The sequence below is a fragment of the Callorhinus ursinus genome, unplaced genomic scaffold (assembly GCF_003265705.2).
Source record: "Callorhinus ursinus isolate GAN/ISIS: 27379988/994484 unplaced genomic scaffold, GSC_fseal_2.0 scaffold11, whole genome shotgun sequence".
Taxonomy (NCBI): Eukaryota; Metazoa; Chordata; class Mammalia; order Carnivora; family Otariidae; genus Callorhinus; species Callorhinus ursinus.
Window position 1 is genome coordinate 57,496,210 of NW_027397073.1, and position 15,312 is coordinate 57,511,521.

At 35.6% G+C, this 15,312-nt stretch overlaps 1 protein-coding gene across 5 annotated transcripts in view; it reads left to right on the top strand.

Annotated features, from left to right (window-relative positions):
- The window catches only part of PTPRM (protein tyrosine phosphatase receptor type M), an 817,256-nt gene that overhangs the window by 489,879 nt on the left and 312,065 nt on the right, over positions 1–15,312 (top strand). For all 5 annotated transcript variants that reach the window (XM_073898518.1, XM_073898514.1, XM_073898515.1 and 2 more), the window contains exons 8-9: positions 5,583–5,891; positions 14,718–14,827. In XM_073898518.1, the coding sequence (XP_073754619.1) occupies positions 5,583–5,891; positions 14,718–14,827 (419 nt within the window). The remainder of the gene's footprint in view (positions 1–5,582; positions 5,892–14,717; positions 14,828–15,312) is intronic.

Consider the following 15,312-nt stretch of genomic DNA (forward strand, 5'->3'; position numbering starts at 1 on the left):
CAAGATCTCTCCTCAGGAGCTGGTTTTAGATTTATAGTCTTGAAATAGAATCTCATTGGGGGAAAGGACCATCTGAATGTTGTTTTCCCTTTGGAGAGCAATTTGACATTATCTGGTACACTTGAAGACACGCAAACTCTACAAGCCAACAGTCCCCCATTTTACGTTCACCCAAGGGAAACTGGCTAAGGGATATATATGCAGCGATGCTCCTTGTACATGGCTTGTACTAGAGAAAAAGTAGACACAATCAGTGCAGGAATGTATAAGTAAACTGTGGTTTATTTGTTTAATGGAATTCTATGCATCAGTTAAAATGATAACTAGATTTATATTTTTCAACTTGACTAACAGGGAATGAATTCTCAAGTTGCAGAGAATGGTGGCATTTATGTAAAATTATAAGCATCCCAGATATATGTAATAAAAGTATAAAAAATGTCTGGGGATGAAACATAATAACCTTGGGATTGCTTACATTAAAGTGGAAAGAATTGATATCAGTAACATTTTATTTCTTTAATAAAAACTGAAGCAAAACAAAAAATGTTAACATTTGATATTAGGTACACAGGTGATTGCTTTATTTGGTACTTTTCAGTGTGTTTCAAAGGTTTTATTACTTAAAATTTCAAAGACCTTCAACAATTTTCAAAGACCTTAAATTAACACCAATGAAAAGAACATTTTACGTTTACCAGAATAACATCTTTCAACCATTGTGTGACTTCTAGCCTTATTTTGTGCAGTTAACCAATTCAGGCAGACTGAAATATGACAGATGTCATTGCCATTGAGGACTTTGTCAATGCCTACATTTCTTTACTTTATAAGTTATCAACAGTAAAATGTTCACTGCTTCTTTTTTCCATTCCCCTTTCAACAAACTTTACTTAACATTAAACTAAAAAAAATTGTTTAAAAAATATTATCCTGGGGGCACCTGGGTGGCACTATCTGACTCTTTGGCCCAGATCATGATCTAGCCTTACTGACAAAGGGCACTTTTTAAACTCTGGGAAACATTGGCTAATCCAAAAATTACAGCTGTGTCACTTGAAAACAGTGCCACGTGCCTGGAATCCTTGCTGCTTAGGAATATGGAATGATTGGGTAAGCCAACATAACATTAATTAATAAGGTATTTGCTCTGATTTAACTGATGAGTAAAGAAAGCTATTGCAATATTATTTTGTCTCCTTTTGTGTGACTGATGAGGCAGAAATAGAGTAGCTAAAGGTGCCAAAGGGGGCCCACCAGTCCATTCTGGTTCTGATTCCTTTTATTGTAATAGACCTCTTGATAGTTCATGAAAAGGGAGGAAAGAGAAACCTGTTAGCAGGAGCATTGGTTGTAATCTGTGTTTTTGATGATCAATGGCAGGATCCTAAAATTACACCCAAATATCGCTCACAGTTTCTGAAATTGAGTTTCTGAAAAAGCGCCATAGTAGTAATAGAAGTAAAGAGCAGAGTTCCAGAGAAATGAGCTGTGAATTGAACCTGCAATGGAAATTGATCCTACCAGTCAGTTTCTGCCCTTATTCGTAGGAAAACAGGACTGAGTGTAGAAGAAGCCAGGATCACTGATTAAATAGGATGCTAAAGTGCCAGAGGCTAGAACTGGGCTTGCTGGTCCCTCAGGTGAGTACTGCGACTGTCAGACTTCTCTGCAGGAAACCTGGCTGGAACTGGCAGAAACAGAACGGAATGAAAAATGCTGCCACCAGCCCAGGAAGCGGTAAGAACTCCCTGACTAAGCTTCAGGCACGACAAGACATTGCGCTCCTTAGGGAGGCCGTTCTAGTCTCTTGTCATGAGTCAATGGGCCCAGACTGGGCCGGCTGGCCTCATGATTCATTCCAGTGGGGCCTGTCATGAGACCTATTCCAGTGAGGGCCAAGGGTATGAGTGTGAAGACAAATGGCCTTGGAAGTGACTCATATCCAGTAGCATCTCTAGGATTCTGAGGAGAAAGAAGCAAATACCCGACAACGAGTGGTCCTGTGAATATAATTAATCACCCTGTTATCTAACCCTAAGAGATTTATTTTGTGCACATATAATGGTAGTAATATATTCCAAGGTTTTTTTGGCAGTGCTCGCACTCTGCTCCTAGAAATGCAGTATGAGTTGTAATTAGCCGACTGAAATTACACATTTCTGGTTATGAAGTTGCCATTTATTGCCTCCAGTGTGATATATTTCTACAACAATGCCCTTCTAAGTCTGCAGAGATCATCAGTATAACTCACTAGAGTAAATGTCCCTGTGGAATGCCTCATTCACACTTAGTGGCACGCTAATAGAAATGGTTCCAGCAGAAACATTGAAGATAAAGTTACTATAAAACACTAACTTAAGATGTAACCATTATAAACTATTTCTGGATCAGAGCTCAATTTGCAGAATAGCAAAAGAGAAGAGAAAAAGCAATGAAATCAGGCCATTTGCTTGGGATGAGTTGAAAGGATTTTCAGATTCCCTGAGTCATTATACTTCGCCTATCAACACGACCCTCAAAGGAGGATGTTATCACAGGTACTTGGCAGTTCACAGCATTCAGTTATGTTATCAGACGTCATTTTCCCATTGCGCTTAACTAACTCTTCCCTTCTGGCCCTGGCGAGAGAAATGACAGCTCTCCATCTAAGGTAGACTGTGTTGCCTGTTTCGTGGTATTGATTCAGCTTCTCTCTTAGGCTTTTGACCAATGGAAGAAGTCATGGAATGATTGGGATAAAATGATAGTCAAAGTGCCTTTCATCCCTGCCCCCTGTTGATATGATTTCACCCTGCCATTTTGATTTGGACATAGTAGGAGACACAACAGCACTATACCCTAGGCAAAGGCCCACAAAGAACATAAATGGAGATACTCTGTTTATAACAGCTTCTGTAAGATATTTTGTTTTGGTTAGCCAGGATCTTGAAGATGCAAGCCAGTGAGCACAAGCCTCTTTTCATCTAAGATTTAGACCTCATACAGCCTCTATCTCTAGTCTGCTAATTACCACTCTTGACAGTAGGGACTCTGGAAACTTGGTCATAGATATGGTTGTTTCGTGCTATGCTTAACTATTTTACTTGGCAAATTTATGTAAACTTTGAAACAATTTTAGCATGATAGAATTTTTAGAGGTATTAACAGAGAGGAATCTAGCATACATTTCAAGAAAACTTGAACAGTAAACAGAACTCTTGGTTTTTTAATCCTGGAACTTCATTCGTGTGTGTATTTTCTTGACTAAGAAGTGCTGAATTGATGCAGGCTTATTTATGCAGTAGAAAGTAGTTTTCTATCGAAATTAAGTTAGAACAGCATTGTTTAAACTAGTATCTGAAACATTTAGTCATTTTATTAGTAAGTAAAATTGATGAAAACCTTGGAAAAATGCTTTAGAACACTTCTAATGGATACCTGTGATTAATAAGGAAAGTAGCAAAGAGATGCATGTAAATCTGTTTTTGTATAAGGAATCTGGAGCTTATTAAAAGTTTTTGTAAACATTCAACTAATGAAGCATTATATAAAATTAGACATTTCCTTTACATTGTAAAAAGTCACTAGACTCAAAAAAAAACCCTTCAAGTTATTCCTAAATAACTTATTTATGATATTTCTCCTAACACTAGTAATTTAAATATAAAAAAATTGCTTTAGTAGTAAGGAACATTCCATGGGAATGCCACTCAAGATGCCCTGGGGGAGTTTTTGTCTTACTCATCCTTGGTTGTATGGAGTAGCATGAATGATTATTATTAACCTCATTTTATGGTTTGAGCAGATATCTGGCAGATAAATCCCATCTTGCATATATAAAACCAAAGCATTATTTCAGTTGAAATGTTTTCATTTGTTGGAGGTCACAGGAAAGGGAGTAGTTCTAGGTTCTCCCTAGGTCCTAAATAATGGAGCAAACAAGGAATTTATGCACAAATGGAAATCAAGAAATGAACTTCAGTAACAGTCCAGACAAATTTCCGGTAGCCACAAAGTATAGGTAGGGTTGTCTGCCAAAGCTTAGCTGGGAACATGGCATAGATCCCTCTTCTGTGGCATTAGAGAAGAAAAAGAGTCTTCACAGCACTTGTGTTCCAAGATTAAACACATGCAATCTTTATTATATTTTACATTCTTTGGTCATGTTTTAGGTAGAGTTTGGGGTATATTGAACATGCCAATTTCTTTTTATCTGATTTTCTTTTACTTTGGTAGAGACACTGCAGTAGAGAGGTAAAGCAACATGTCTCATTGTCAGACAGGTATGAATTCATAGCCACAATCCAGCCTTGAACTAAGTTCTTGAACCAACCTAGGCTGCAATTTTTTTATCTATGTACTGGGAAGAATGGTACTTGGTTCACAGGATTGTTTTGAGTAATAGAGACTACATATAAAGCAAGTTACACATAATAAGTGCACACACAATAAATGGTAGCTATTATATCTCAAGTTTTCATGCTGACTTTCCGTTACCAATTGGAGATCTCTTTACATTCATGTCTGATGACCACAATTAAGGAAAACAAAAAATCAGAATATACGGAGTAAGTATATGGGTTTTCCAAAACAGAACATTTAGGATTAGATTCTCCACAAACCCATGAAAGGTAAACTTATTAGAAAAGTGTATAGCACATAGTAAGTGCTCAGTAAATGCTATGTATTTAGTATTATTGTATTTTCATCATCATTTCATAAAGACATTTAAGCTGTCTCTGTATATATTCTTTCTTTTAAATCATTTAAAATACTTATATTCCCCACACGTCATTTAAATTTCTAAGCTTGAAACTCTGTATCTGGAGCTTGGGCTCAAGAATAATACTAAGACATTGTCAGGGATAGGAAGGAGCAGTAATTGCATGAAATTCTATACAAATCTAAACTCTGAAAAGGCCTGGAGTCCTGCTCAGAAGTTTATGCTCTCTAATCATTATATTATTTCATGCTGAATTCTCAAGCTTTTTCTCTTATGTTTTCCAATTATGTAATTATAAATTAATTTAAAAAGATAAAATATATTTATCAATGAGCATTAAGATTGGCTTCATGTATCAAAGCCTCGGAGGAAAAGAGCCTTAAATAAAAGCACTGTGTTTCTCTCTAATGAAAATTTTGGAAGTAGACAGTTCAGGAATAGTACGGTAACTCGGTGATTATCAGGAACTCTGACTCCTTCATCATTGCTTTGAATGGTTAATGTTTGAGTGCTTCATGGTCCATCATGGCAGCATGAGCAAAAGACCTCCTATCCTCAATCCACCTAATGGGCAGGAAGAAGGAAAAAAGATGGTGAGCCCTTCTTTTTAAGGACTCCTCCCAGAAACTGTTCTTGTTCTCATCTTGTATGCCATTCAACAGAACTTAGGCATATGGCCATATCTCACTGCAGAAGACCGTGAAAATTCTAGTCTGGGTGTTGTTATGCCCAGCTAAGATTTAGGGATTTCATTATCATGGAAGAAGAGGAGACCAGACACGGGGGATAAGGAGAACCATCTGTGACATCTGGGCTTCACCAGAATTCTTATAATTCATTTCTCTTGTGTTTTCTTGTTCCTTCTTTTCTATATTAGATCCCATGCGTGGTCCAAGAAAACTGGAAGTGGTAGAAGTCAAATCTCGACAAATCACTATCCGCTGGGAGCCATTTGGATATAACGTAACTCGCTGCCATAGTTATAATCTCACAGTCCACTACTGTTACCAAGTCGGAGGACAGGAGCAAGTGCGAGAAGAAGTAAGCTGGGACACAGATAATTCACACCCTCAACATACGATCACTAACCTATCACCATATACCAATGTCAGTGTGAAACTCATCCTCATGAATCCTGAGGGACGGAAGGAGAGTCAAGAACTCATAATACAGACGGATGAAGATTGTGAGTACTTTTAAATGATATGTTTGTATGAAATATATATGCCATCAGAAAAGCAGCTTTTACTTCTTTTAAATTGAGATCTCTATAATGAAAATGAAGGAGCTAGTTACTCTGTTGAATAATATAAATGTGCTTCTGAGAATGTAAGCATGGATTTAAAGAGGTAAAGGAAGAAAGATGTAGAAGTTTAATTCCTTATGAGTCATAGAGTTACCTTTCTATATATAATTATTCTATATTGCCCTAAATAGTTCTTCATTCAAGTTTATTATCATGTTGGACTTAAGAGTTACTGCTTGGGTATTATTTATATGAAATGCTTATTTAAATATATTGAAATGGTATTCTGAAACATACTTCTAGTTCAGATAAAAATTCAGCGCAAAATAGAGGCTGTCCTTGTTTTTCAGCACAGTGCTGAGAAATTACCTCATTAGGTTGGTGGCCATATAATAGATAACACTTTCCCATAGGAACAATATTGTAATTGGATACTACCTCAGTAAACAAGGATTTAACAAATAGACAATGCGTGTCACCAGCAACTCATCAAAAAAAACAAATACACAATTGCAATAAACCTCTGAAATAATTTAAAATAGTAAAATTATACCTTGAATCCCATAGCATGGATATAGATGAGCTTGTACATTGATTATACAGGGGACACCCACGTACAATTACATGTGCATATGGCACATAAAATACAGTGATAGTGCATCATATATTTGACCTACAGTTTATTTGCCAGGCATCAGAATAAGTGGCAAAGAACTTGAGAAGCCCATCAAATGAATATACTTACTTATTCCTGGGAAAAAGAGATGTTACACTTTTTTTTCTTATGCAGCTGATTATGCCATGATCCTTGATTATTGATTATAACATGCACTAAATGTTTACAACAACTCTGTATTGTACCATTGAAAGAGCTGACGAAGTATTTTTGAGTGTTTATTCCCTATACGACACATTCATGTTGTTGTGGAAGGAAAACGTGGGAACAGCTAGGGTAAATGAGGAGCTTACCCTACAGATTCTCTTCTCTTTTCTGTAGCCCCACAACCTACCTGTGCTGGTTGCTCTCAAATAGTTGTCTGACTGCAGTTATTTTTGTAAGGAGTATTAGTTTGCTACAGGTCACCCAATCAGGCCGCGCTAGAAGCCCTGTCTGTGTTTCTTCCAGTTCTTCCTCCTCTCTCCTAAAAGTGAGAAGAAAGTGCCAACATTGTCAATGGGTTAACTCTGACTCTTTCCCCCTTGCACCCCACATTTCTCTGCTTCCTTTGGTTCTAACTCCTGCTGTTTCTACTCCCAAAATTTTAGAGTGTGCTTTTCTCTCAATTTCCACTACCTGTATACAGATCCTCATTATTTCATGCTGAAATTTCTCACTTTCCTTGGTGGTTCCAGCTTCCCCATTTTAATATTGCCTACTCACCCACAAAATGAATCTGTAAAATACAATTGCATCTCTATGGTGTTTGTTGTTAGTTCTCCTTTGTTTCTGATTTTATTTATTTGAGTCCTCTCTCTTTGACATCAGTTATAGAAACAGTTTCTAGGTATGTCTCCTCTGGCAAGGGAAATAAAAGCAAAATTAAACGTTGGGGAGTATATCAAAATAAAAAACTTCTGCACAACAAAGGAAACGATAAAAAAAGGCAACCTACTGAATGGGGGGGAGATATTTGCAAATGATATATATGATAAGGGGTTAATATTCAAAATATATAAAGAACTTATACAACTCAGTACCAAAAGAACAAATAATCCAGTTAAGAAATGGGCAAAAGACCTGAACAGACATTTTTCCAAAGAAGACATCCAGATGGCCAACAGACACATGAAAAGATGCTCAACATCACTCATCATCAGGGAAATGCAAATTAAAAACTACAGTGAAATATCACCTCACACCTGTCAGAATGGCTAAAATCTAAAACACAAGAAACAAGTGTTGGTGAGGATGTAGAGAAAAAGGAACCCTCGTGCACTGTTGGTGGGGATATAAATTGATGCAGCCACTGTGGAAAACAGCATGGAGGCTCCTCAAGACATTAAAAATAGAATTACTGTAAGATCCAGTTATTCTACTACTGAGTATTTAACCCCCCAAAATGAAAACACTAATTCAAAAAGATATGTGCACCCCTATTTTTATTGCAGCATTATGTATAATAATCAAGATATGGAAGCAACCCAAGTGTCCACTTATAGGTGGATAATATATGGAATATTACTCAGCTGTAAAATAGAATGAAATCTTGCCACATGGCATGGCTGGGCATAGAGGGTGTAATGTGAAGTGAAATAAGTTAGAGAAAAACAAACACCATATGGTATCATTCATATGCGGAATTTAAGAAACAAACAAATAAACAAGAGAAGAAAAAAAGAGACAAACCATAAAACAGACTCTTAAATACAGAGAACAGGGGCGCCTGGGTGGCTCAGTCGTTAGATGTCTGCCTTCGGCTCAGGTCATGATCCCGGGGTCCTGGGATTGAGCCCCGCATCGGGCTCCCTGCTCCACGGGAGGCCTGCTTCTCCCTCTCCCACTCCCCCTGCTTGTGTTTCCTCTCTTGCTGTGTCTCTCTCTGTCAAATAAATAAATAAAATCTTTAAAAAAATACATACATACATACATACATACAGAGAACAAACTGGTGGTCACCAGAGGGGAGCTGGGTGGGGGATGGGTGAAATAGATAAAAGGGATTAAAAGTACACTTACCCTGATGAGCACCGGGAAATGTATGTAGAATTGTTGAATCATTGTATTGTTCACCTAAAACTAATATAACACTGTAAGTTAGTTCTACTTGAATTTAAGCAAAATTTAACAATAAAATAAAATACATCTGCATTGTGTCGCTCTCTCCACAGAGCTTTCAATGACTTAATTTAAATTTTGACTTTCAAGGTTTTCTGTATTCCTGGCTCATTCTCTAGAACTAGTGACTTTTCCTCCAGTGCAGCTTGTTCTGCAAAGATGTCACCCCAACGTCAGTGCCGTAGGCCATGCTCCTTCCATTCCAGGCTCTTGCTCAAGGTCTGCTCTCCTCCGCCTCCTGCCTTCCACCTGGCTGCCTCTCACTTCCATCTCCTCTGCTGCCCTTCAAAGAGCTCCTCAGCCTTCAGGTCCTTCAAAGAGCTGCCTCCAACTCTTACATCCTTCTGACCTCCTTTGCACCTGATTAGAATCTTTAAATCTCTGGGCTTTAGTTCGGTCATCTGAGAAGTGAGAATAGTAACAGTTCTCAACCATATTAGAGTTAGAGGAAATTTACATAGAGAGCTGTTTGTGGTGATGCGGGTGGAGGACTCTAATAAGTGGTCATTATTATTGTTGTAATGATTCAAAGCAAATCACTGAATCACTCAATGATTCAAAGCAACTCAATGATTCAAAGGTCAACTCACCTTTCCTTGACCTATCTTTGTTACATATAATCTTTTTTCTCTAAACTATAAACTAGAGAGAAGAAGCCTTCTATTCCTCTGTATCACCAGGCATGATACTGAGTAGGTAATAAAACACTCAAAAGTATTCTTTTAGTCCTTAGATAAAACAATAAAGTTTGTTGATAATCGTTCATGTTTTAATCAATAGTAATGTTTTAATCAATGAGAGGGGGAGATGACATGTAGTCGTTTCTAGAGATAAGCAAGTATGTCTTGCTCACAAACCCACATACATAAACCCCCTCACCACTTTTGGGTTTCAAATTGAGAAAGGAATGAGCTAGGAGTTCTGTTAAGTTCTGTCAAAACATGAGATCAGAATAACTTATCTTTTGGTTTGTTTAAATTGTCTTGCTAGTCCCAGAAGCTGGATCATGCATGACTTCCAAATAAAAACCTATTGTTTTCCCCAGTGTCTATGGTGAGCGCTGTGAATTGTGTAAGACTGTTGAATCACAGACCTGTACCTCTGAAACAAATAATACATTATATGTTAAAAAAAAAAAAAAAGAAGATAGTAGGAAGGGAAAAATGAAGGGGGGGAAATTGGAGGGGGAGATGAACCATGAGAGACTATGGACTCTGAGAAACAAACTGAGGGCTCTAGAGGGGAGGGGGTGGGGGTGATGGGTTTTAAAGAGGGCACGTACTGCATGGAGCACTGGGTGTTATACGAAAACAATGAATCATGAAACACTACATCAAAAACTAATGATGTAAGGTATGGTGATTAATATAATTAAAAATATAAATAAATAAATAAATAAATAAAAACAAGAAAAAACAAAGGAGAAGGCTATAATGATAATGAGATAGAAATGACTTGAACAACCAAACAGAACAGCTTCCGAGGGTAGAGGATTTTCAAATTGTAGATCTTGTTTTCTGTCTCAGCAAAAAAAAAAATATATATATATATATATATATATTTTGTTATATATAGGTTTAGTTTTTGTCATAGAAGTACATATATTGCTTCAACCTTTTTCTTCGTTTGAAAATAGTTCATTAAAATCTCTTTGGCTCAATTCCAAAAAAACTCCGAAACCTGTTGTTTTCATTGCACGCCGGCATCCAGTTAATTAGAACTTTTATTTCAAGGTATATTTCCTAACAACAACAGCAACAACAAAGTCTTCAAAAAGAGAGAAAAGAAAGAGAAAAATAGAATAATTGTCAATATCGAGTTTGAAGAGAAAAGAATGATGGGGTCACTTTATGTATCTACCATTATAAAAGGCTCTGTAATTCATTGAACATTGTGAGTTTTACTGTGGTATAATATTTCTGTTGAATATTGTTTCTTGAGAAAGTGTGTGGAAAAAACTGTCTTTTTATTACTATTAAAGGTATCACAAGAAAGAATAGGGCTCAATTCCACAAACTTAGAAACTAAAGCTTATCAGGGTGTCTGTGTAGCTCATTCGGTTAAGCATCTGAATCTTGGTTTCAGCTCAGGTCATGATCTCAGGGTCATGAGACTGAGGCCTGCGTTGGGCTCCATGCTCAGCCGGGAGTCTGCTTGAGATTCTCTCTCTCCCTCTTCCTCTGGCCCTTCCCCTTTGCATGCACTCTCTCTCTCTCTAAAATAAATAAACCTTTAAAAATAATGATAAAGAAACTAAAGCTTATCTGTCCCAAATACTGAATTTCTAAGAACTTTTTAAAAATAGGTAGTAGACCTAAGTTCCTTTGAGGTACTGTTATCCCTAATTTATTTAACTCTTCCAGTATTTTATTTTAGTTTACTTTGTCTGCTCGTGCATATATATATACACACACATATATATGTATATATGTGTATATATATATACATATATATATACATATATATATATCCATACCCCAGTTAGGTTTTCTTGTTAACATTTCCACAGGGCGATCAATTACAGGATCTCCAAGGACATTTTAATAAGTTTACCCTTATAAGATGACCTCTGTTCAACATAATTTTGACTATTTCCCATTTTATTTCACTATGATTTAGAGTAACTGAATGAAATCAGATATATTTTTTGTCTTTACCTCTTTACATCTGCACGAAGATTAATAAGTATTTTCAATTAGTGAATATCATCTCAAAATAATAGAGCCACTCATATTTATCTTGCTACTGTGAGAAAACTGATGGTGATATCATAATAAACACTTTCAGGCTCAAGAGGAAAAGACTAGAGTTTTCTCTGGCATGGCCAATTTTAGTTCAGCTTCTGACTGATGAATATTTCCATCTCAGACCCTGGAATCTGAATTTTCTTAGAACTCCTCAGTGTTATAACTTCATAAATACCTTGGTTTTCTTCGCTTTATGTAGTTTCACATCAATTCCTTCAGCTTAAGATAAACAATTATTTTCATATTTATATATTATTTAGAGTTTGGATGGTAAAGATGAACTTAATCCAAGTTCCTCATTTTAAATATGAGGCAACTGAGACCCAAGGAGGTTCAGTGAATTGCCCAAACTACACAGTTTAATTACTGAGAAGTCTTAAATCGGAACCCAGGCCTCCCATCTGAATCAGTAATTTTTTTTCTGCCAAGCAGTACTGAGCTGTATTCAAAATAACTATAAAATCTTACATCTACCAGTAGCCCCTTAACTAAAAAAATGTGTACTACCTGTGAGTATCCTTTTGCAATTCTAGGCACTCTTTCCAGCCTGTGGAGATCTTACCAAACCTTAAAGGACTATCCATACCCTCTCACAATCTAAAAATTCTCCAACTCCCTTTTCTAAATTTATTGAGATATGTTTATCCATTCATGAGTTGAACATTTGGGTTGTTTCCACTTTGGGGCTATTATTAAAATGCTTATATTAATATTCATATATAATTTTATATTAGTATTTGTGTAGAATTTTGAGTAGTATATGTTTTCGATTCTCTTGGTGTATACCTAGGAGTGGAATTCACATGGTAAATGTATCAATATGTATCTATTTGGAGAGCTGCTAGACTGTGTTCATAGGAGCTGTAGGATTTTTATATTCCCTCCAATAGTGTATGAGAGTTTCAATTCTCCACATTCTCACCGGTACTTATTATCTGCCTTCGGACTATGGCCATTTTAGTGGTGTGAAGTGCTATCTCACTGTGGTTTTGATTTGCATTTTCCTGCTAGGTGGATATGTTGAACATCTTTTCATGTGCTTATTGGCCCTTTGTTTATCTTTTTTGGAGAACTGTTTATACAGACCCTTTGCCTATTTTTAATCGGATTTTTTGTTTTCTCATTGGGTTTTTGTAGTTCTTTATGTATTTAAGGTATCTCTTGTGAGATATATGATTTGCAAAACTTTTCTCCTATTCTTTGTGTTATCTTTTCACTTTCTTGATAGTACCCTTTGAAGTGCAAAGCTTTTCATTTTGATGATGTACAGTTTATCTGTATTTTTTTTGTTACTGCTTTTGCTTTTGGTGTCATGTCCAAGAAACTATTGCCTAATCCAAGGTCATGAAGGTTCACACCTGTTTTTTTTTTTTTAAGATTTCTATTTATTTATTTTTTATCTATTGAGAGAGAGAGAATGATAGAGAGAAAGCATGAAAGGGAAGAGGGTCAGAGGGAGAAGCAGACTCCCCACTGAGCAGGGAGCCTGATGCAGGACTCGATCCTGGGACTCCCTGATCATACTCTGGTTTCTCTTCAGATCGTATAAATCTTTCGCCTTTTACTGGGACTCCCTGATCATGACCTGAGCCTAAGGCAGTCGCTTAACCAACTGAGCCACCCAGGCGCCCACGCCTATGTTTTATTCTAAGAGTTTTGTAGTTTTAGCTCTTACATTTAGCTCTTAAATCGGTTTTGATATAAACTTCATATATGGCGTGAGGTAAGAATCCAACTTCATTTTTTCACATGTGGATATCCAGTTGTCCCAGCACCATTTGTTGAAAAGATTATCATCTCCCCATTAAATTTTCCTGTCCCCTTAATGAAAATCAATTGACTGCAAATGGAGGTTGTACTCTCAATTCTGCTACACTAATCTGTATGTTTATCTTTATGTCAGCACCACACTGTCTTGATGCTGTAGCTTTGTAGTAAATTTTGAGAAGTGTGAGTCCTCTCCAACTACTTTTTGATTACCCATACCCTCACCAAGAAATTTGATCATGTACCTTCAAATATATGTATAAATACTACGGATATATTAGTTTTTAAATAGAATAGACACATTAATACACTAAATTGTGTATGATATAATGCATATGCAAAAACTGAGTTTACATGAAAATGAGATTAAACAATATTTTTAAAATAACACTAAATGTTATTTTATAGAAAATTAGCAGGTAAATTTCCACCTTCCCTTATGTCAGTAAGATTTATTTGAAAACTAGTCAAAGGGTGTTGCATATTTCAGGTTTTTAAAAACTGGCATAAAAATTCCCAAAGTCTTTTGTATCATTAATAAATAAATTAATTTTTAAAATATTCATTATTACATCTATATCACATCTTTTTAGAACACCTATTTTGTGTGTATTTTTAGCAGATATATTAAATATCAGTACAATAGTTCATATCTATTTTTCTTTCACATAATTTTGTCACTCAATATTATAACTGTAAAATATATAAAAACATAAAATTCATCCATGATAATGTATATAGCTGTCATTTATACTCAGTCTTTTGTGTGTTATATTGTGTGACTATAACAATTTATTAAACCATTCAGTTTGTCCCCACATTATTATTTTTATTAAAAAATGCTATGTTGACATCTTACTATATGTCTCCTGGTACATACATGCAAGAATATTACTAGGAAATATACCTGGAGGTAGGGTTATTGGCTCATATGATACATGCCTCTTTAGCTTTACTAAATACTACCAAATTATTTTCCAAAGTGGCTGTACCCGTTTTTGTTCCCACAAGCAATGTGTGGGCATTCTTATTTATCTGTATCTTTCTTTATTTCTGAAGAACATAAAAATTCATTTAAAAGGTGATTACTGAGCTTCATCTAATTGATTTGAACTTTAAAGAAAAAAGTGATGAGATTATTTTCTTTATAAGGACAGTGTAGCCAAAATGGTTTTATTTTTTATTTATTTATTTTATAATTTTATTTTATTTTATTATGTTATGTTAGTCACCATACAGAACATCATTAGATTTTGATGTAGTGTTCCATGATTCATTGTTTTTGTATAACACCCAGTGCTCCATGCCGAAAATGGTTTTAAATTTCAGATTTTTTAAAAGAAAACTGAGTTTATCTATGGACTATTAAATCTTACATCTCAATTGAGAGTGAAAAACCTAACATGTCTAGAAAAATCTAATTTGGGTGGGGTCTCTCAAACATTTCTTGATTGTTTTTTTTTTCCCCCCTTCTAGTGCCAGGTGCTGTTCCTACTGAATCTATCCAAGGAAGTACTTTTGAAGAGAAGATATTTCTTCAGTGGCGAGAACCAATTCAAACATATGGTGTCATCACTTTATATGAGGTAGTATATACATTTATTAGTGGATTTAATTTTTCATTATAATTTCTGTGAAAGCTAGACTGTCTAGTATTTAAAAACGCATAATGGTCTCATGTTTTCTATGAAGTTTAATACCTGTGACAGTTAACAATGGTTACTGCATAGAAGCAAAAAAAAAAATCCTGAGTTTTTCAATTATGTATCATTTCAGGATATACATTTATGATTTGGATATTTCTAGACTATATGTTATTATATGTAAAGACAAAACAAAAAATCACTTGTAGTAAAAACAGTAAGTATTTTGAAGTGTACATTGATTAGGAGGCAACCACATGATCCTATTCTTGCTAGCTATAAAATTTACTACTGAATTATAGAAGAATGCTGATTATCCAATTAGCAAAGTCAATAGACATTGTCTCAGGGATAACAATAGAATAATGTCTTTTGGTTTCTTAGTATTAGCAAAACATCCTTTAGACTTCCTTGACATAGTTTTGTCT